This window comes from Capricornis sumatraensis, chromosome 2 (genome assembly GCF_032405125.1).
Source record: "Capricornis sumatraensis isolate serow.1 chromosome 2, serow.2, whole genome shotgun sequence".
Lineage (NCBI taxonomy): Eukaryota > Metazoa > Chordata > Mammalia > Artiodactyla > Bovidae > Capricornis > Capricornis sumatraensis.
In genome coordinates this window covers 157,542,536-157,566,732 of record NC_091070.1, presented here as the reverse complement: position 1 = coordinate 157,566,732, position 24,197 = coordinate 157,542,536, and the positions used below count along the sequence as shown (strand labels likewise).

The window sequence follows — 24,197 nt, the reverse complement described above, 5'->3', positions numbered from 1 at the left end:
CAACTCTTATGTGACCCCATAGAGAGAAGCCCACCAGGCTCCTCTGTCCATGGGATTTCCCAGGCAACAATACTGGAGTGGGGTGCTATTTCATTCCCCAGGGCATCTTCCCGACCAGGGATTGAACTCCCGTCTCCCGCATTGGAAGACAGATTCTTTATCACTGAGCCACCAGGGAAGCCCAATAACCACCATTAGGGATTAGTATATTATCCAAGGCCTTGTACTATCAAAGTGATGGCTCTCTACATTACTATGGATGACCAAAAATAGACCACAGCTTGTATGCCAGGACTTACAGTATTTTTTCATTTTCTAGTTGGCTTTTAAAATGTGTTAAAATGACATGTCACAAAATGCCAGTAAAGATTAACAACTGACCTCTGTTAAATATTCTACAAACATTTCCTGGCAGAGCTGTCTTTAAAAGAATTTCAAATACCCTTCATTAAGACAGTTTAAGAATTTATTCTAAGATTGAGTTAATACAGTAAGATTTTAGACCACTTTAATTTAGTAAGAGGTGTAAGTGACCTAAAGTCATTTGGACGAATGCTGGTCTTAGTGAACCATCTTTAAGAAGTCACTTTCATCACACAAAAGACTAAGCAAAGTCATTTTTAATAGCTCATAAAAAAAGAGGTGGTATTTTAAGAGATATTCCTTATATAATAAGGTATTAATGAAAATGTGTTCATTTTAAGTGTTTTTTGGCTTGAAACAAAGATTTATATGAAAATAAAAATGTACTGAGAAATGTGTCATTTTTTAAACGAAAGATTTCAAATTCAGATAGATTTTTGAAACTTTTTATTTATATTTTGGTCTTACAAATGATGATTTTTAAATCGACTTTTCCATAAGAATGTAAAGCACAAAAATCTGCTAAATATTAGGTCTACACAAATCCTCAGGAAGGTTTTCTGTGTAGTCTTCATTAATGCAAATCTTTGTGTGAATATTTCACTCTTACTGTAGATCTTGAATCTGTTTTACAATAATGCAGCCATAAAGTTTTTATGCAGTGCATTCATTATAAACTATACATTTCTATTAAAAGGAAGGCTGGGTGATACAAAAATATGAGAGGATCTGGGGAACAGGCAATCTGTTGAGGCTCGGTATGTCTTACTTGCTTTCAAGATTTTTGTCGTTACTCTCAGAGAGCACACAGCACACGAAGCACAACTATCATCTCATTAACCTCCCTAATTTAGAAATCTGCTGTTCATGAAACTGACCAATTATCACAAACTATCACCTGCACAATTAACCACAAGTCTACTACCAGGCATTCTGTTACTAGTGGTATCAACAAAGGAAGGATGGAAACTTATAAAAAAGGGTTTTGTTAACTTCTTACCTATCATGGGCTGTGCTGCCGCTTGAACTTTTAATTAGATGTTTAATGCCTCACAGTAAAAGACTGATCAATGGAAGAAAGCAAAACTATTTTCTAGGTGCTATAGTATTTCATTGGACAAGGTAACAGATGGATAGGACAAAATTTAAGATTTATATGCGTTCCAACTTCTCACTCAGGAATTCTTCTACACTGTCTGTGTTCCATTTGAGGATGCTTAGTTCTTCAGCAATGTTCCCACTGTCGTCCAAAAGCTTTAGCACAGGGTCTGAACCGCGAACATACTACAAAAGAGAGGAATATAATTTTCTGCTTAGGAGGAGTCTTTTCAAGCTTCAACCAAAATCCAAACCAATTCAACCTAGCTTAACTAAATGTAATAATAATAAGCTTCTAAACTTTTTTAGGGATTTCATAAAAAATAGGGGAAAAAAACCCACACTTTAATTTGAAGAGAAACACTTTCTGGTATCGAGACAGTTTTACTTGGGGTTTAAGCTTACTTTTGAATATAACAAGTGTTTACTGCATACATGAAGAGAATGATAATTAAGAGCAATGTTAAAAAAGACTGTGCCTACCAATTATCAGATAATTCTGCACTGGACTTTCATTTGATTTCTTAAACCAGAAAAAATTAATTTCGTTGTAAATAGTTTATAATTTGGTTGAATTCCTAAAACTTCAGACCTACCTACGAGGCGGGGTCCAGTATTTCACCAGAAGGCTCTGAGGAATTCTTACTTTGGGTAAATGGGATAACAAACATGATCCCATTCATTAAGCGATCAATCTTCAATGCTAAATTAGGGACTACATAACTAGAATGTAGCAGTGATGATAAAGAGAGCTCTGAGAACTTCTCTTAGCAATTATGCTTCAGTTTTTCTAGGGTTGTGAACTCAGGAGATGAAGACAAGCTCTGATGTGATTATTAGCATTGGGTATATTCTCAACCCATTTGTGGCCCTCTAAGCTAATGAAGCAATAACATTACTACTAAAAACTTTTGGATCAGGCTATCTACATAGACTGTGCTTAAAAACTTCATTTTTTAATTAAAAAAACCTCAGTCACAAAATTAGAAACTACATAGAACACAGCTGCAAAAATATTCAAATATTAAATCAAACCCAACAATGTATAAAGAATCATATGCCATGACCAATTTGGATTTGCTCTAAGTATACAAAGCTGGTGCAATATTTGAAAATGAATTAATGTAATCCACTATTACCAACAGGCTAAACAAGAAATCTTGTATCAACAGATGCACAGACAGCATCCTGTCACATGCTACAACATGGACGAACCTCAAAGACATCATGCTAAAGTGAAATAAGCCAGTCATGAAAGGACAAATACTATATGATTTCACTAATATGAAGTATCTAAAGCAGTCAAAATCATAGAAACAGAAAGTTGGTTGCCATGGGCTGGGGACAGGAGAGGGGAATTAGTATTTAATAGATATAGAGTTTCAGTTTGGCAAGACGAAAAAATTCTGGATCTACTGCACAACACTGTGAATATGCGCAACACTACTGAACTGTACTCTTAACATTTAACTGACCATCTTAACTGCTTTTAAGTTTTTAATTTTTTGACGGAACAGCATGTGGGATCTCAGTTCCCTGACCGGAGACGAAACCTGTGTCCCCATGGGGTCTTAAGTCCTGGACCACCAGGGAAATTTCTTAAAAAAATTTTTTAACCGTAATTAAAATTTTAAACAGTGAGCAAAAGATCTCAGATTCACCACAGAAGATACACAGATGGCAAATAGCATGTGATATGATGCTCAATTAAGAAAATGCAAATGAAAATGAGATAATAACACACTTATTAGAATGGCTAAAATTCAAACACTGACAATAACTAATGTTGATGAATGTGGATCAACAGGAACTCTCATCTATTATTAAGGGACTGCAGCATGATATAGCTACTTTAGAAAACAGTTTAGCTTTGTAAGAAGTGCCCAATAGTCTTACTATGATTCAGTAATTGTGCTTCTAGGCAATTACTCATGTAAGATAAACTTATGTCTACATAAAAATATACACAGCACTGTTACTTGCTAAAACCTGGAAGCGACCACCATGCCCTTCCATAGGTGAATAGAAAAACAAACCATGATATAACAGAATATTGTTCATGTTATTCAGCATTAGAAAGAAATGAGCTATCCAGCTACAGAAAAGACACAAAGGAAATGTAAATGTATATCAAGTGAAGTCTGAAATCTGAAAAAACTATCTACTGTATGATTCCAATTATATGATAATCCGGAAGAGCCAAGACTACAGAGACAGTCAAAACGTCAGTGGTTGCCAGGTGTTTGGCAGGGGGTGGGATGTGGAGCACCGGAGAATTTTGGGAACAGTGAAACTTCTGTATGATACTATAATGGTGGATATATGACATTATGCATTTGGTAAAACTCCTAGAACTGTACAAAGAATTAAGTCCTAATGCAAACTATGAAATTCACTTAATAATGTATTAATATTGGTTCATCTGCAAATGTACATCAATGCAGGATGTTAATAAGGTAACTGGAAGATGGAGATGGGAGTATATGAGAACTCTAGAATCAATTTTTCTATAAACTTAAGATTGTTCTAAAAAATAAAAGTTAATTTAAAATGAGTAATTTTTTAATTAAAAAAAAAACGCTGGAAAAAAAGGATCACATTAAAATTACATTACCTTGATTTGCAGTCCTTTGAATAGTTTGGGTTTATCACTCCTGACGAAAGCTTAAAAGAAAAGAAAAATAGATTCAAATTGTTCACTTCCAGATACAAGTGACTATAAAGATCAATACAGAAAGGAGAAATAAATGCAACAAATAAAAAAATTAGATTCTTTTCTATATGGGAAAACCAAGGAAGTTAAAACACCTACAAGTAGAAAGACATCCCATTTTCTTCAATGGAAAGACTAAATATTTTAAGATGTCATTTCAAGTTGACATAAAAATCCCAAATTATAATAGGATTTCAAGGGCTTGACAAAAATGACAGCAAAACTCTGTGAGTATATAAGGGTAAATGTTTGAGAATAGAGCAGTTTAGAAAAAGTAAAATATGGGAGAATTTGTTCAACTGTTATTTAATATACTATGTGATACTTATTATCAGAATGGATACGACAAAGAAACAGATTAGGAAATCTAGAGAGTTAAAAACACCTCTATTTTTATATATGGTAAAGCTATCAAGCCAGACAGAAAGAAAGAAAAAGATCATGTATGCATGCGTCTGGGGGTGTGTGTGTATTATGCAATAAATACTTTTGAATATCTACTGTATACCAGACAGCAGAGATAAAGCTATATAAAACAGACAGGACTCCTGCTCTTACGGAGTTTATAGTCTGGTGGGGAAGAAAGATGCTAAACAAGTAACCATATAACTGATAATCTGAATTGTGATTAAGTGTTTAAAAAAAAGACTCATGTTATTACCATGACATTTAACACAGACAACCTGGATAAATAAAATAAAATTTTCCTACACATGATTCTAAAGAAAATGATTTATAGATGTGCCTCTATAAAAATGGAAACACATATAGCAAAACACCACTAGAAACAAAGTTAAAAAAGTAAAGATGACAAATTGGGAAAAATTATTTCTGACAGTATATAAGAGGGCTCCTATTAATAATAATAGAAAATACTAGGTACTAGAATGAACTAAGGACAGGAACATGTAATATACAAATACACAAGTGGTCACTAAACATTTGAAATAAATGTTCAACCTCAGAAAATAATCCAAGAGCTGTCAAAACAATCAGGTAACCTTATTTGGAGTGGCAAAAATTAAAAAGAATATTTAAGGTTAGAGAGGGGGTAGAGAACATTTTGCTGAGGGTTAGCTGTGGGAGAAATATAAATGGATACATCCTTCCTGAAGGGTTTTTAGCAAAAAGAACCAGTCTTAAAAATGTGCCTACTCTTTTAGACCTGTAAGTATCTTTCTCAGAATTTCTTTATACTGAGGAAACAATGACACTATATAAGGCAAACACAGATACAAGCTCCTGCTAACCAAGTCCGGATCTGAAAATAATCTAAGTGTGTAAAAGGCTATTGGTTAAATAAATTAACATGGACCTCACTCACATGTACATGTGTTTCATACACATCCAATCATTTAAAAATTGTATTAATCTATATTTAGTGATATAGACACAAATGCATATAAAGGTTTATAGATCAGTTTGTTTTCCATTGTTAAAAAAAAGACAGATACATTGTTTTTATATATTTACATTAATGTATTTATATATTTATCTGTGAATATATATTTGCAAAGGAAAAAGCTTGGAAGCATTCAAGGAAATTAAAAAAAAATTAAGTGAGAAAATACAAAATACTTAGCAGAATACACCTAATAGTTCAAAACAATAACTATTTTAATAGGAGTTATATCTAGAGCACAGGGTTTGGGGCAGTTTTTAAGTAAATATTTTCCTTTTTGGGTTACTGTTGATCTACATTTTACCAAGTCTTTAGTAATGATCATATCTTAACTGTCCAAGTTAGAAAATTTTACAATATATTAAAAAATATACAAGTAACCTGTTTCATTTAGATACCAGACAGTTCTTAATACCAGCTCTATAATGATTTGCATTAGTTTCCAATTAGATTTTATAGTGACAGGCATGCTTTTGAGAACTTATCTTTTTTTTTTTTAACTTATGTGGCTGCACTGGGTCTTAGTTGTGGCGTGTGGGATCTAGTTTCCTGACCAGGGATCAAATCTGGGCCCCCTGAATTGGGAGTGCAGTTAGCCACTGGAGCGCCAGGGGAGTCCCAAGAACTTATTTTTTAAACTAAGAATCAACTAGCAATAGAACTGTAGACATGTTTCACTATGAAGATCTTTATATATGTGCATCTAGAACAACAAAACAAAAATTAATAAACACTTTTTCTTTTCAAGGTTTTGCAGAACTGTTGGAAGAGATTTAGATATCCCATCTGAATTTCCCCTACTATATTTAGTTCAAAATGAAATTGATTCTACTATTCTGGCTTATTAGAATGTCTCTCTATTACCTTCATCCTTTCAGATTTGTCCAAATACTCCTGACTCCCCAAATGAAAATGAGCTGATGATATCCTGTGGGTTTGATACCATTCCTTTGGCAAATGCTATAATGCACACCTGTGCAAAGCATTATTTAACACAGTTTGTTCACAACTACAATAAAATATCTCTAGAGAAACAAACTACTCAAATATATTTTTGTATTTATAACAAAAGCTATAACTTTGTCTTTAAGAAATTTTTAACAGGCTGGAATGAGGAATACATTTAAAAGAAATATTAAGATGTCACTTAATGACCCGTGGAGAGTGAAATAATGACTATCGTCATCTGTTCTTTTCTCTTCTCTCTGCTATGTATAAATCCACAAGATCCTAATTTTGAATGAAGGAAATATCCGCTAAATACACCGTAGTGGCAAAACACATTTTACAGGCGGTAAATTAAACTTTAAAAAGATAGTTGAATGTTCACTATATACACACAGCACTAGGACAGACTATGTGAGAATATGAGACTTGCAAAACACATTCCAGAGTAACTTATTTTTCTACTTTACTTATTTAAAAATTTTTTTTCTTTTATTTATTTTTGGCTGCACTGGGTCTTTGCTGCTATGTACAGGCTTTCTCTAGCTGTGGAGAGCAGGGGCTCCTCTCTCCCTGTGGTGTGTGGGTTTCTCATAGTGGTGGCTACTCTTGTTGTGGAGCAAAAGCTCTTGGGTGCACATCAGAGTAGTGGCGTGTGGGCTCAGTAGTTGCTGGTGCTTGGGCTCAGTAGTTGGGGTACACAGCCTTTGTTGGCCCTGCAGCATGTCCAGACCAGGGACCGAACTGGTGTCCCCTGCACTGCACATTGATTCTTAACTATTGCATCACCAGGGAAGCCCTCTGCTGTTCCAAAAATAACTAAATTATATCAGTTTGAAGATTCCTAGAGATTAATTCAGTCACTATTTCAAGAAAATGTTCTTATGCCATTTAACTATTTGTCAATTACCAAGGCAGATTTGTAAATAACAATTTAAAGTGATCAAATACACAGAAATGATTAGAAAACAGGTTAAATGATTCAGTTTTGTTAAGATTCTTATCAGCAAGGCATTTGTGCAGCTGCCTAGAAGTCAGGGTAAATATTTGCTACATACACTGCTTAGAAAGTCATAGGACTCTTCTTATAACCCAGAAGCTCTTTAAAGTTAACTGAAGAGTATTAAAAAATAAAAATCTATTTTCCAAAAGAGGTTAAGTGGGGATGAGGGGTAATAGGAAGGATATGTCTAGAAATAAAAAAAAGTTTGAACTATTATTTTTGAATTCATAAACAAGTGAAAATATAGAAACAAAATATACTTTGCTAGATATAATGATGTACCTTTGATCACATTAGAAGCAGTCATACAATGTACTCTATTGGTTTAAAGATTTAATAAAGGCTTACAGCAGGTACAATTAAGATTTGTGAAGTGCCATACAAAGTTACCGGAGAAGGTGATGGCACCCCACTCCAGTACTCTTGCCTGGAAAATCCCATGGACAGAGGAGCCTGGTAGGCTGCAGTCCATGGGGTCACAAAGAGTCGGACACGACTGAGCAACTTCCCTTTCACTTTTCACTTTCATACACTGGAGAAGGAAATGGCAACCCACTCCAGTGTTCTTGCCTGGAGAATCCCAGGGACGGGGGAGCCTGGTGGGCTGCCGTCTATGTCTATGGGGTCGCACAGAGTCGGACACGACTGAAGTGACTTAGCAGATACAAAGTTACATGGAATGATAATTAGGTATTTTACTGTTGATTAGAAATAAGTACATTTGAATCAATATATATTCTAAATAAAAAAGTCATATCATATCCAGAAACAATAATACAAAGAGAAGAGCACCAGCAACAACAAGAGAACTGAATTCTCAAGTGCGCTCAATGGAAACTACTGGGAATCCATGTATTTCTAAAATAAGAAAATTTACTCTTGTATACAAACTATCTGGAGTGCAAAATCATGACTTATTTTGGTCCTTCCAACAAGACAATTTAAAAGCATTTAAAAACATTCAGAGAATGGCAATTTAAATAATTAAAAGAATCTGAGAAGACTGGAGGTACAATAGTGAAGGCAAGACAAACTAAAAAGATTATCACTTTTCAGATCAGAATAAAAAAGTCAGAAAAGGACTACTGAAGAATATATATTCATAAAAGGTATTTAACCAACGTAAACATAGGCTTTTAACCAGATTTACACTTGTCAAAAGTGGAACCTCCCTTGAATTGGATAACTTTAGTAAATACACTCATTCTTTCAATAAATATCTGAATTCCTCTTAATATGAGGTACAGTGTTAGGATGACTGGGAGTGTATTAGTGGTAAAAAATTTAAAAATTGAACTTTAAGGAATTCCTCCAGAAAAACCTCTATTTCTGCTTCACAGACTATGCTTAAAGCCTAGTGTGGATCACAACAAACTGAAAAATTCTTAAAGAGATGGGAATACCAGACCAACCTATTTTGCCTAGAGAAATACCAACAACCTCAGATATGCAGATGATACCACTCTAATGGCAGAAAGTGAAGAGGAACTAAAGAGCCTCTTGATGATGGTGAAACAGAAGAGAGGAAAAGCTGGCTTGAAATTCAGCATTCAAAAAACGAAGATCATGGCATCTGGTCCTGTCATTTAAAGGCAAATAGAAAGGGAAAAAGTGGAAGCAGTGATGGATTTTATTTTCTTGGGCTCCAAAATCACTGTGGATAGTGACTGAGGCTATGAAATCCAAAGATGCTTGATCCTTAGAAGGGAAGCTATGACAAACCTAGATAGTGTAATAAAAAGCACAGACATCAGTTTGCTGACAAAGGTCCGTATAGTCAAAGCTATGGCTTTTCCAGTAATTGTGTACGGATAGGAGAGTTGGACCATAAAGAAGGCTGAGTGTCGAAAAATGGATATTTCTGAATTATGGTTCTGGAGAAGACTCTTGAGAGTACTCTGGACTGCAAGGAGATCAAACCAGTCAAATCTAAAGGAAATCAACCCTGAACATTCACTGGAAGGACTGTTGCTAAAGCTGAGGCTCCAATACTTTGGCCACCTGATGTGAATAGCCAACTCACTAGACAGCTCCTGATGCTGGGAAAGACTGAAGACAAAAGGAGAAGGGGGTGGCAGAGGATGAAATGGCTAGATGGCATCACCAACTCAATGGGCATGAATTTGAGAAAACTCTGGGAGACAGTGGGAGATAGAGGAGCTGCAGTCCATGGGGTTGCAGAGAGTCAAACATGACTTAACGACTGAACAACAAAGTTTGGTAGAGGCAGAAGACCAGCAAAGCAAATAAATACATTAAAATATTATACGGGAAATGCTATGGAACACAATGTGGAGAGTGAAAAATTCTGTGCAAAAGTAATCCCCAAATAATGTTTGAACTGACTTTTGAATGAATAGGGGTTCATCACAAGAATGGGCAAAAAGCATGTCAGGAAGAACATACAGTGTGTGCAAAGACTTAGAGGTCACAGTTCAGATAATTGCAAGAGTTCTGCATATAAACTAAAGACATAAACCTAGAAAAGAGAGTCCATGTCATGATAGGTCTTGTTTATGATGCTGAATTTGACATTTATTCTCTATGTGGTGGGGAACCACAGAGAATTTTAAATAAGAGGTTCACATAATCAAATCTGTCTTCTGGAAAAGGTCTTTTCAGTAGTTGTGTAGGAGAGAGAATAGAAGTAAGAAAAGGGAAAAAACAGGTAGGCCAGATAGCAAGTAACTAATTCTTTCAGATAAAGATGCTAAGGGCTGATTAAAATCACAGAATAGGCCAAAGGAGTAACATATGAAGGTTATTAAGGAGGAGGAAGAGACACAACTCGGTGACTAGCTGAGTATAAAGTATGCAAGAAATATTAATCAGGAGTCTTGGGTTTCATGCTAATACTTTTGCTTGATGATACTGCCATTTGTGGAAATAGTGAAGATGACAGTGTAGTTTTAGAGAAGAGGATTAATTTAATTTTTGAATATGCTGGGTTTAAGGCCTCTCTACTAAAAATATGAAAAGGCAAAATGACTGTCTGAGAAGGCCTTACAAATAGCTGAGAAAAGAAGACAAGAAAAAGGCAAAGGAGAAAAGGAAAGATATATCCATTTAAATGCAGAGTTCCAAAGAATAGCACGGAGAGATAAGCAAGCCTTCCTCAGTAAACAATGTGGAAAAGATTAGGGATCTCTTTAAGAAAATTAGAGATAACCAAGGAAACACTTCATGCAAAGATGGGCACAAAAAAGGACAGAAATGGTATGGATCTAAAAGAAGCAGAAGATATTAAGAAGAGGTGGCAAGAATACACAGAAGAGCTACAGAAAAAAGATCTTAACGACCCAGATAACCACGACGGTGTGATCACTCATCTAGTGCCATACATCTTGGAGTGTGAAGTCAAGTGGGCCTCAGGAAGCATCACTAGGAACAAAGTTAGTGGAGATGATGGAATTCCTGTTGATCTATTTCAAATACTAAAAGATGATTCTGTGAAAGTGCTGTATTCAACATGCCAGCAAATATGGAAAACTCAGCAGTGGCCACAGGACTGGAAAAGGTCAGTTTTCATTCCAATACCAAAGAAGGTCAATGCCAAAGATTGTTCAAACTACCACACAACTGCACTCATTTCACACGCTCACAAAGTAAGGCTCAAAATTCTCCAAATGCGGCTTCAACAGTAGGTGAACTGAGAACTTTCAGATGTACAAGCTGGATTTAGAAAAGGCAGAGGAAACATAGATTAAATTGCTGACATTCAATGGACTATAGAAAAAGAAAGGGAATTCTAGCAAAACATCTACTTCTGCTAATTGACTACACTAAAGCCTTTGACTGTGTGGATCACAACAAACTGTGGAAAATTCCTCAAGAGATGGGAATACCAGACCACCTTACCTGCCTCCTGCAAAACCCACATGTAGGTGAAGAAGCAACAGAACTGGACATCGAACAGTAGACTGGTTGCCCCTTGGGAAAGGAGTGAGTCAAGGCTGTATATTGTCACCTTGCTTTTTAACTTATATGCAGAGTATACAGTGTTAGTTGCACCTCAGTCGTGTCCAACTCTTTGCGACCCCACGGACTATAGCCTACCAGGCTCCTCTGTGCATGGAGTTCTCCAGGCAAGAATACTGCAGTGGGTTGCCATTTCCTTCTCCAAGGGATCTACCTGACCCAGGGGTTGAACACAGCTCTCCTCCACTGCAGAAAGATTCTACACCATCTGAGCCACCAGGGAAGCCCCCAGGGTAACTGTATAATGGAATATTATTTACCCATAAAAAGGAATTAAGTTCTGAAATACACTACAATATGATGAATCTTAAAAACACATTAAGTGAAAGAAGTCAGTCACAAAAGACCTCATATTATGATTCCATTTATCTGGAGTCAGAAAATCCACTGGAATAGAAAACAGGAATAGTGGAATAGTGGCCACCAGGGGCTGGGAAAGTGGAAATGAGAAATTAAAGTGTGTGTCCTTGAAACTGTGGGCAGGACTGAATGGAGCTATCTTTCCTTGTTGAGGTCAGGATCCCTGTCTCTTCCACATGGAAGCACAAGAAAATAAACTCAAAATTTCTAAGAAATCGATCATTCTAGACCTCAATTATAAAGTAAAAAGCAGTTCTATTGTCAGCCCAGTATCTGCACCCACCAATCAGGCAGTCCTTTTCTCAGGAACCCCTTTGGATCACTTCAGCCTCTAAGATAATGAGGCTTCCAAAATATGGATTTTTAACAAATTCAAACAGTTGTACATCATGTGAAATGCTGGGTTGGATGAAGCACAAAGTGGAATCAAGACTGCTGGGAGTAATATCAATAACCTCAGATGTGCAGATGACACCACCCTTTAGGCAGAAAGTGAAGAGGAAATAAGAGCCTCTTGATGAAGGTAAAAGAGAAGAGTGAAAAGCCTGACTTAAAACTCAACATTTATAAAATGAAGAACATGGCATCCAGTCCCATCACTTCATGGCAAATAGATGGGGAAACAATGGAAACAGTGAGAGACTTTATTTTCTTGGGCTCCAAAATCACTGCATATGGTGACTGTGGCCATGGAATTAAAAGATGCTTGCTCCTTGGAAGAAAAGCTATGACAAACCTAGATGATGTGTTAAAAAGCGGAGATGTTATTTTGCTGACAAGGTCTGTCTAGTCAAAGCTATGGTTTTTACAGTGATCATGTATGGATGTTGGACTATAAAGAAGGCTGAATGCTGAAGAATTGATGCTTTTGAGCTGTGGTGTTGGAGAAGACTCTTGAGAGTCCCTTGGACTGCAAGGAGATCCAACCAGTCAATCCTAAAGGAAATCAATCCTGAATATTCATTAGAAGGGCTGATGCTGAAGCGCCGATCCTTTGGCCACCTTATGTGAAGAGCCAATTCATCAGAAAAGACCTTGATGCTGGGCAAGATTGAAGGCAGGAGACGGGGATGACAGAGGACAAGATGGTTGGATGGAATCACTGACTCGATGGACGTGAATTTGAGCAAGCTCTGGGAGATGGTGAAGGACAGGGAAGCCTGGCATGGTGCAGTCCACTGGGGTGCAAAGAGTAGGACATGACTGAACAACTGAACAACAACTAAAAACGTAGGCCACAATCTATAGAACTGTTAGAAAATCAGAATCTCGGGATACAAACCCAATTTACAGAATTATACTCTGCATTTTAACAAGACCCCTGGGTGACATATATGTATGTTGGTTTAAGATACTATGAGACCACCTAAGTGGAAATGTCAGTTCACTCTGAAGTGTGGTGATAAACAAAAGAACGGTTTGAGTTAAAGTCATAAATTGGGAGTCACCAGGTGAACACTGCAGCAGAAACCGAGGGAGTGGGACACTGTTTAAGAGAGTAAGAAAAAGGGAAAATAAGAACACGACTGTGACTGACCCCAATATTTGAAGTTTGGGTGGTAGATGAGATGCCAAAAAAGGAGAATAAAAAAACTTGTTGACACAAGTGAAGGGAAGAGAGAGTCAAATGCTAGAAAGTCATTGTTATTCAACTCTCAAAACAGTCCAATAAGGCAGATATTAACTGATTTTATACCACCTATTAACCCATTTTATAAATGAGTAAATTGATGAAGCTAGTGCTAATCAATCGATATTCCTTCCAGTAAAACTCAGAGATAACATAATCCTAGGCATCACTCAAGAAGTGAAAATCTATTTGCTATCTCAGTTGTACATTATTTTAAAATTCCTTTCTGTATCCAAAGATTTATGATTCTAATACAGAGGCTGGCAAACTACAGTCCACAGGCCACACTGGCCTTCCTGCTTTTATAAATAAGGTTTTACTGGAACACAGCCATATGTATTCATTTAAATATTTTCTATGGCTGCTTCTGTACTACAAAAGCAAAGTTCAAAAGCTGCAATGGATATACTGTTGGCTTTAAAGCTGAAAAGTATTACTATCTGGTCTTTTAGAAAAAATGTTTGTTAAGACCTACAAAATCAGGGGAAATTTACATTTTTTGTTTTGGAGAGAGACAGACTGCAGACACATCCTTATCATGGTAAGACTCGTGCATAAGAAAGAAAACAGACTTAACATCATTGCTTTGATGCCACTTAAGTGATAAAACACAAGATCCAACATACAATGAGAAATTTTTATACATACAAACTTTCCTATTTAAACAACCATAACATGGAAAACCAGAGTATTTTAGGAGGTATATCTGGAATTAGCTAAGACATGATTTGGGACTTCTTTTCAGCCCATGAAACCTGAGTTGATTAATGTGGATAAGACATTTCAAATTTTTAATCCTTCTCTCTTCTAGAATAATTTAACATTATTTTTTCCTTCTGTTTCATGACATGGCCAATTAAAATTAAATAAACTTAAAAAATGTACTAGTTTCTCATGGGCTCAGAAAATATTGACAATATGATTATATTAAATATGGCTATGGATTAAAGAATTATATAATCATTTTAATTTAAATTGGTTTGTACTAATTAAATATACACAGAATTAAAAATTTAATGTTTCAAAAGGAAAAGACAGTATGACCACATATACCCACAAGTTTGATAATTTAACTATACATAAGAAATATATATATAATTAAGTTGTAATCCAAAGATTAATAAACTACATTCAATCTTTTAAAGACTGAACTAGCAGCTATAGAAATTATTATCATGGACATGATAAAACCTGACATCACAAATAGAAGCGCTAACTGCAATCTACTCTTGACTTCATGAAAATCTGAGTCACAAAAAATTAAGACAAGTCAGTAAATATGAATAATCAATATAACTGAAAGGAAATGTCAAAATATTTTAGGAATAAGAATGATCACTTTATCATTCAGATAACTGACATTAAAAAAAGCTAAAACAACTCTGGTACAATTCTGAGTTTAAGTGTTCGAGGCAAAATTAATCCTAAGAGCAAGGAATTTTCTCCCCAAGTTGTTATATTCTGTGCTATATCAGAAGATGTTCTTATTCTAATAAAGAATGTATTTAATTAGATATGCATCTGCTCTGGGTCTCAAATAAAATATCCCCAAGTCAAATTGTTTGATTACATTTCTGTGCCAAAAGGAACAATATTTTATTATAAATAATTCTAGGCCAGCAATAAAGGGCACGTGTTAACATGGGCAATTTTACATAATACTAAACCCCAAAATTCTCTTGCTATTGAGTAAACAAGTCAAGAAACCACAGGAAAGGCAGCAAAAACAAAAACAGAATGAGGTATACAAATATAGATAACACTTATGCATTTCCATTAAAAAAAAAAACTTCATTACCTTCATAAAACTGATTTTCAAGTGACATGCAAGGATGGAATAGAAAATGTCCAAGTCTTTTTGGAGATACAAATCTCCATTACTGTTTGCTGTCAACCAAAAGAATACACTTTCACAATTATCCTTTCACATACTTATCTTTAATTCCTGTGAAGATACACTTGTATGATTTCCTTTCTTCTACACCTCAAGTTTTATGGTATTTAATTTTCTTCTTGATTATTTTTATACTAGAGTTAATTTTACACACCTTGGACTTGAGGGAACCTCCCCAATTTTCATCCACAGACTTCAAGAATAGCTCCTGCATACAGCTGCAAAAGAAAAAACAGAAGTTTAAAAGACCAGTATAAATTTTTAAAATGTAGCTATAAAATAAATATAAAATTTCATAATATAAACATTCCAGTTAAGCAGATATATATATCAAACAAATATCAGAAGAGAAAATGAAGGCCTAAGGGGATTAAGCAGTAAAGGTATTCAAGCCCTTCTTGGAGTACACTCAAACTTATTAAAAAAGACTGAGGAAGATATGAAGACTTGACAATGGACTTGAATAGGTAAGCTGTTCTAGGAAGTTTTTAACTAAATTTTAAAGATTTCCTAGTTTTTCTTTTAAGGATACTAAGGTGAATCCGGCTTCCCTGGTGGCTCAGAGGATAAAGCGTCTGCCTACAATGCAGGAGACCAGGGTTTGATCCCTGGGTTGGGAAGATCCCCTGGAGAAGGAAATGGCAACCTGCTCCAGTATTCTTGCCTGGAGAATCCCAGGGACGGAGGAGCCTGGTGGGCCACAGGGTTGCAGGGCCACAGGGTTGCAAAGAGTCAGACACTACTGAGCGACTTCAGACACACAGACACACGCACGCACACACGGTGAATCCAGGTATGTATCCATCATCTATTCAACAAAAATATTTAATGAGAATTCCTTTTGGTTGCCTTTAAAATTAAGTGAACAATGTTTTAAAATTAAATAATACAAAACTCCAATCAATACCTTTAAAAAGTAATTAGAGTACTATGTAAAGATATTACTGAAAACTCAGTAAAATCTCATTATAAAGAACTTAAATGCAAATATTTCCCTTAATGAAATTCAGCTGAAATGAGTTCAGAGGTAAATGTTGCTTTATTATCTACACATTCTCTTTATAATAAAAAGCTTATTATAAAAAACTCAAATGCAATGATTTTATTGCAATGAATTCAGTTGAAATGGATTTAATAATAAATATCACTTTTTTGTAGCTGTAGAGCATTGTACATTCTTCTGGTAGTGACTTGGGAATGCTGTGACTCTAAGACAGGCAATTATAAGAACATACTACATCCATTTTACTTCTTAGCTTTTAGTCTTTTTTTTTAGTTGTAGGTCCAAGAGCTAAAGATAAATTTTAGTTTTCTAGTTCTAAAACAGCACAGAAATCATGTGCGCTATGAATTCTTTTTTCAGACACTAAAAAATAAAAGCACAGAACAGAAATTTAAAAAAATCACCTTAATTCCAACTCCTCCTAACATAATGACTTAAAAAAAACATTCTGGTGATTCTGGGTTGGATCAATAAAGTTCTTAAGTTTTTGAGAGGCACAGCTACTGAGAGTCTGAATTTGTTTTCATTCACACTACTCATGGACTGTCTGAAACACTGATGGATTTCAGATTAAGAACTCTGATGATCTCTAAGATTCTTAAACAAGATTTAGTTAATCTTGGTTAGCTAATCCCATACCCCAAATCTTTGAAAGTATAAGGCCGTATTACCAATGAGCTCATAAGAAGATTCTAACACCACTAATCAATAAAGAAACTAAACGAAAACCACAATAAGATACCACTTCACACTCATTAGAAGCTATTATAAAAAGAGCAAAACAAGTGATTGAGTAGGATGTGGAGAAAATGGAATCCTTGTGCACTGCTGTTGGGAATGTAAAGTGGTACAGCCACTATGGAAACAGAATGGTGGTTCCTTTAAAACTTAAAATAGAATTATATGATCCAGCAATTTCACTTCTAGGTATATACCCTAAAGAATTGAAAGCAGGGGCTGGAATAGTTATTTGTGTTATTATTCACAATAACCAAAAGGTGGAAGCAACCTAAATGTCTACTGACAGATGAATGGCTAACCAAAATGCAGTATATATACATACAAAGGAAGGAAATTACGACACATGCTGCAACAGGGATGAAAACGGAAAGCATTATCCGATGATAAGGCCGCCACAAAGGTATAAATACTATAGGACTGCACTTTTATGAGGTACTTTGAATAGTCAAATTCAGAGACAGAGAGTAGAATGGTGGTTCTCAGAGGTTGGTGGGTGGTGGTACAGAGGAATTATTGTTTAATAACTGTTTCATGTTGGGAAGATGAAAAAGTTTTGGTGATAAATGGTGATGAAGCTTGGACAACAACATGAATGCACTTGATGTCGCTGAATCGAACACTTAAAAACAGTTAAAATACTTAATTTTATGTACACTTTACCATAATTTAAAAAATACGGCTATATACAAAATTGGTTATTAGATTCATCTTCTGTTTCCAAGTTTATGATCCCTTGGAAACTCTTAAGTGGAGATTCCATTACCTTATATGATGGCATTCCTCTATACCATTGTTTCCCTAAATTCTTCATATCATTACACAGAGAAAACAGTAACAACTGTTTGAAACACTGTAAAAGGAAGTTGCTGCTTAGAATTGGAGATGACTAGCCAGAGAAGCCGGTGGCACCCCACTCCAGTGTTCTTGCCTGGAAAATCCCAAGGACAAAGGAGCCTGGTAGGCTGTAGTCCATGGGGTCGCAAACAGTCGGACATGACTGACCGACTTCAGTTTCCCTTTTCACTTTCATGCATTGGAGAAGGAAATGGCAACCCACTCCAGTGTTCTTGCCTAGAGAATCCCAGGGACGGGGAGCCTGGTGGGCTGCCGTCTATGGGGTCCAAGAGTCACACACGACTGAAGTGACTTAGCAGCAGCAGCAGCAGCAGCAGCCTGGGGGCCTCTGCTCACTTGAGTTCCCATTTGGTTGTCCCAAACGACTGAAGGATCCTAGCACTCTTGTAATCCATTTTCTGCACCATAAAACATGAACTGATTAATGAAAAATATGAGAAACGTATTTTTAAATGACTACACAAGCTCAGATGTGAGCTTCTCAAGGAAAGTTTCAAATGCTTAAAGCATTAATTTGTGATGCTAGTTTGGCATTTTAAGAAATTGCAGTGTTCATAGGAAAATATGTTTTTCGTGGCGAATAAATGCAGTAAATTAACTACAAATTGTGGTAAATTTTCAATGCCTTATAATCATAAGAATCTTTGGCAACACATACATTCACATACAAGGAAATATATGCTACTCAGAGTTTATCAAGGGTATGAAGTATGAAAGGGTTAAAAAAAGTTAAAATTTTGAAACTTCCCTCAATTTCACCTTTAGCATTTACTTTTTAAAGTAACATAAACATATAAAAACTGACGTTCAAACATTTGTGGAAAAACACCAGTTGAAGAAAAATCAAAGAAGCAAGTTATATAATTTCTATATAGCAAGTTTTTATTTTGCTTATATTACCAACACCAAGTTGGTAGGCCTCTCTTCTATATGGATTAAAGAGAAGCCTTATTTGCACTGATAATCTAACTCTAGACACTATTCCATTAGGATTATATTACACTGGCCCAAATAATTTAAATGGAAATATACAGACACCTTTAGAAAAATATGAAAATGATGCACAAAAACTGCATTTCCCCTTTTGGCATCCATACCTATTTCCATATTACTTATTGCCACTTTTCCTAAATTTCTGATAGCATCCTCCAAATGGGAAGTGGAAATATCTAACTACTTCAGCCCTATAACTAATTCACCTTATTTGTAACAGGATTTTTGAATATTCCAATTTCCCTTTCATTTAAAAAATAACTGATTTTTATTATTCTTAAAATAAATTTCAGCTTTGCAGTTAAATAATTTTTTGCAATTTAAATATATTTTGAGCATTACCAAGACTATTATTTATAAGCTACCAATTTAAATTCTGTACATTTCATATATTTTCCTAATATTTTGAGACAATGTACTTCCTTCACTGTTGAAAGACTTCCCTGGTAATTTATTTACTGTTGTAATATACTGATTTCTTTCCTACCTGACCAACCTCTTGTTACAAAATTTTAGTTAGAGCCTATAATGAGGTTTCTCATATCAAAAAACAGCCTAAATCTTTATTTGTGGTGATAACTTTGCCACAATTAAAGTTTTACTATGTAGCTATAAAATGGATCAGATTAAAAAAAATCAATCTATGCTATTTTCTACCAGATAGCTAGATTCCTAGGTAAGTTAAGGCAACATATGTGAGTTTTGTAAAATTTCCAAAGAATTTTTAAGAAGTATTACATTAACTTTTACTGCCACCATCATACCACCACCAACCACTACAACAAATCTATAAACCTTGTCCAAGTCAGAAATATTTTGCTACTTCTCAACACTAAATACTTAATACTTTTGTTGGTGATGGTATCAATGGCTCTGAAGAAACATTACAGTGAGAAACAAGTTATTAAAAATAAGTCAGTATCAAATTTTCATACAGCATGGTATTGCTAAATTAAACAAGGAGGCTATCACACAGAGGCGGTTCTAGGACATGAGTGACTTATGTAACCAAACCAAAACCTAAGCCTATAAATGCTTTAAACTTAAGAAATAAAACCTAAAATTCAGTTCAGTTCAGTTGCTCAGTCGTGTCCAACTATGCAACCCCATGAATTGCAGCACGCCAGGCCTCCCTGTCCATCACCAGCTCCTGGAGTTCACTCAAACTCATGTTGATCGAGTTGGTGATGCCATCCAGCCATCTCATCCTCTGTCGTCCCCTTCTCCTCCTGCCCCCAATCCCTCCCAGCATCAGAGTCTTTTCCAATGAGTCAACTCTTCGCATGAAGTGGCCAAAGTACTAGAGCTTCAGCTTTAGCATCATTCCTTCCAAAGAAATCCCAGGGCTGATCTCCTTCAGAATGGACTGGTTGGATCTCCTTGCAGTCCAAGGGACTCTCAAGAGTCTTCTCCAACACCTCAGTTCAAAAGCATCAATTCTTTGGCACTCAGCTTTCTTTATAGTCCAACTCTCACATCCATACATGACTACTGGAAAAACCATAGCCTTGACTACATGGACCTTTGTTGACAAAGTAATGTCTCTACTATTTAATATGCTATCTATGTTGGTCAGAAGAATCATTTGCGGCCATACATTTTTATTTTTGAAATCCTCTTTTATTTAAAGCAGAACTTTAGAAAAAAAACGAAAAAAACTGAAAGTAGCACTGATGAAAATGACTTAATGTTAGGTTAGCCAAAGGAAAAGCTTTGACTGCTAAACAGAATTCAGATCGGAGCAGCAACTATTTTATTGGTCTTGTGAAGCCCTGAAAGTGTAAGTGAAAGTGTTAGTTGCTCAGTCCTGTCCACCTCTTTGTGACCCCACAGACTGTAGCCCACCAGGCTCCTCTATCCATGCGGATTCCCCAGGCAAGAATACTAGCAGTAGGTTGCCACTCCCTTTTCCAGGGGATCTTCTTGACCCAGGGATGGAACCCAAGTCTCCCTCATTGCAGGTGGCAGATTCTTTACTGTCTTGAGCCACCAGGGAAGTCTCTTCTGAAGGCTTGCCTGCTCTTAATTAAAATGTAGGAGTTTAAAAATAAGGAAGCATGGCTATAAAATGATGAAATCTAAGTATTACAATATTTAGAGATCTTAAATGAAAAAACTATTATGACAACATTTAAGTATATGTGACCCACTCTTAATTATATCACTAGTGGTAAAGAACCTCCCTGCCAATGCAGGAGATGAAAGAGATGTGAGTTCAATCCTTGGGTCAGGAAGATCCCCTAGAGAAGGGCACTGCAACCCACTCCAGTATTCTTGTCTGGAGAATCCCATGGACAGAGGAGCTTGGTGGGCTACAGTCCATAGGGTCACACACAGTCAGACATGACTGAAGCAACCTAGTAAACACAAATGTTGTTTCTTAAAGTCAACTTTACTCATTTCACATACATCTGGAGAGGAAAAATATATTAAGCAGAAGTTATTTTTTTTTAAAGCAAAATTTAGTCAGTTAATTCTCAGAGAAAATATTTACAACTAAAACTATGTCTAGGGATCTGCTGATGTTATGAATTTTAATTCATTATTTATCAAAGTCATTCCTATATTTTCTAATATTTTTTAAAGTGCCTGTAATGCTAGAAACAAAAAGCTACAACTACACATGAGCAAATAACTAGAGTACTAAATATTTGCGATCTTATATAAGCTTTTGTCAAGATATCAGTTTAAGTTACCTTAAGTGTATAAAGCAAACGGTATATTTATTAACACTTTCATACACACTCTGACTGATGGCATTCTTGTATAGGAACAATGAACGAATACAAAGGATTAGGGAAATAAGTTGGGTTTTACAATTTTATCAAACCAACCTGGTAAATATAATGCTCTAAAATCATATGCCTGAGATCAAACTATTCATTTTTAGGTGCTCTCTACCAAACTCCGCAAAAATATAAAACAATGACTGTGTCTAAGGAAGCTTCCCCTAAGTTAAAAACAAGCTAGGTAACATCTACCTTAAATTAGGCTCTGAAGAAAATAAGAGTATGCTGAGGGAGTCTTTTCATAAAGATACAATCACTGTTCCACTAAAAAGCTCAACGAAAATGAAAAAAAAAAAGTTTCTCTGACATCACCACAATCTAAATTAGACCATTCTAACTACGAAATCTGAGGAAAAGAACAAGGCTTCTTTCAATATTGTGATAAGAAACAAAATTTGCATATACACCTAAAACAAGGAGGATTTCATCACCAAGAAGTTAAGACTGTAATGATCAGATTTCCACCTAGAAGCAAATATATTCACAGATATAGAGCACACACATTCCCATACACACTTCAGCTATAAGTATGAATAATTCAGGGTATAGTTTGGGAACAATATATTCAATTCTACTAATACCTAGGGAATATCACACAATGTAAAGAATAATGACACAATGCCACTGTATTTCCTGAGGCCAAAATATCCAGAGAATGGTAAAAATGACCCTAAGCTTGAATATCTTAAAGGTAAACAGTTTTAAAAACAAAACCAACTAGCTCCTTGGTAATATGTATAAATAAAGAAAATGGCAAACAATTTAGTGTAAGTACTCAATTAAAAAAAATCAATGTATGTATAAAAAAATTCAATAATAATAAAAAATTAATTTTTGTTCCTAAGTGTTTGAAAAGTATAACCTATATCTCTGTTAATCTGAAAATCTGAGATTGAGATCCTGTTAAAAACAGTTCAATATCCATTCAATAGTCTCAAAAATTGAACATAAATGTGCCAAAATGACGCTGAGGTAGTTATGTCTAGGAAATGTGGCTGTAAGACAGCCTGGAGATAGATTATCAATTACTTTAAGGATTTATTTCCCTTTTAAATATTACAATCTGCAAATGTGACAGAATGTTTTAACATGCTTAGAAGCAGATCCTGATTTGTAAATATCTAAAAAAAAAATTAACTACACATTTTTCATATTAAAGATAAAGCAGGAAAAGCTGCTTTTCAAAAGAAAATTCAATTCTTTGTGTGTTTCCATTACCATCCAACAGTGAACACCACTGTCATAAAAAAGGAGGCAATTATTATCATGTGCAAGAAAGATTACAATTATCTGAAATAAAAAATAAGAGCGGCTCAAATGAAATGATTTCTATTAAAATTAATCACCTAATGTATTTTCACTTTAAAAACAGATACCAAAAGAGCTGCAATAATTCAAAAGTTAAACAGTATACAAAAATGAAGAGCAACAATGTGAAATTAGAACAAAAGGAACTAGGCCAGTCTACACATTTTTACTTTTTGCTTACTCTCTGAAGAGTATACTATCTATCTATTTTAGAACTTATTATGGTAGTGAGATAAAATTCATGGCCTGCTACAGTACAACTTAACACGTCTATCTTCAAAAAGAAAACTGAAAAGGCAGTTTGGAACTAAGGGATGTATACTTTACTAAAAATTATCCTGTCACTGTCTCTTTTCCCATCCACCATCATTGCCTTTAGGGGCTACCTTGTTCAGTTCAGTTGCTAAGTCGTGTCCGACTCTTCGCGACCCCATGAATCGCAGCAAGCCAGGTATCCGTCCATCACCAACACCCGGAGTTCACTCAGACTCACGTCCATCGAGTCAGTGATGCCATCCAGCCATCTCATCCTCTGTCGTCCCCTTCTCCTCCTGCCTCCAATCCCTCCCAGCATCAGTCTTTTCCAATGAGTCAACTCTTCACATGAGATGGCCCAAGTACTGGAGTTTCAGCTTTAGCATCATTCCTTCCAAAGAAATCCCAGGGCTGATCTCCTTCAGAATGGACTGGTTGGATCTCCTTGCAGTCCAAGGGACTCTCAAGAGTCTTCTCCAACACCACAGTTCAAAAGCATCAATTCTTTGGCACTCAGCCTTCTTCACAGTCCAACTCTCACATCCATACATGACCACTGGAAAAACCATAGCTCGATGGAATTCTTTCGTAGCCTTGTGTTGAGGTTAGCAGTTTCTGAGATAAAAACACTGGAAAGTGTCCTCACTCTTCCCTTCCACATTTCAATCCAGTTAGTCAATAAATCCTGTAGTTTCTTATTGCCTAAATCTATTTCAGATCTGTCCCTTCTCCATTTTTACTACAGTGTGTTAGCTTAAGCTCCTTCCTGCATCTTTCCTTTGGAAGCTGGCATCCTAAGTTCTTTCTCTGCCAATGGTACTCCTCTCTGTTCTGTCAACTATCATTCACAACACCAACAAAAGCTAT

General features: G+C 35.6%; 1 protein-coding gene across 2 annotated transcripts in view; it reads right to left on the bottom strand.

The window, feature by feature from the left end:
• Positions 1 to 818: 818 nt before the first annotated feature.
• Positions 819 to 24,197, bottom strand: part of SELENOF (selenoprotein F) — a 36,623-nt gene continuing 13,244 nt past the window's right edge. The window contains exons 3-5 of one of the 2 annotated variants that reach the window (XM_068964931.1): positions 15,541 to 15,604; positions 4,076 to 4,125; positions 819 to 1,647 (exon numbers count right to left, since the gene is read on the bottom strand). In XM_068964931.1, the coding sequence (XP_068821032.1) occupies positions 1,516 to 1,647; positions 4,076 to 4,125; positions 15,541 to 15,604 (246 nt within the window). In that variant the 3' untranslated portion in view covers positions 819 to 1,515. The remainder of the gene's footprint in view (positions 1,648 to 4,075; positions 4,126 to 15,540; positions 15,605 to 24,197) is intronic. The other variant, XM_068964930.1, reaches the window with a different exon arrangement.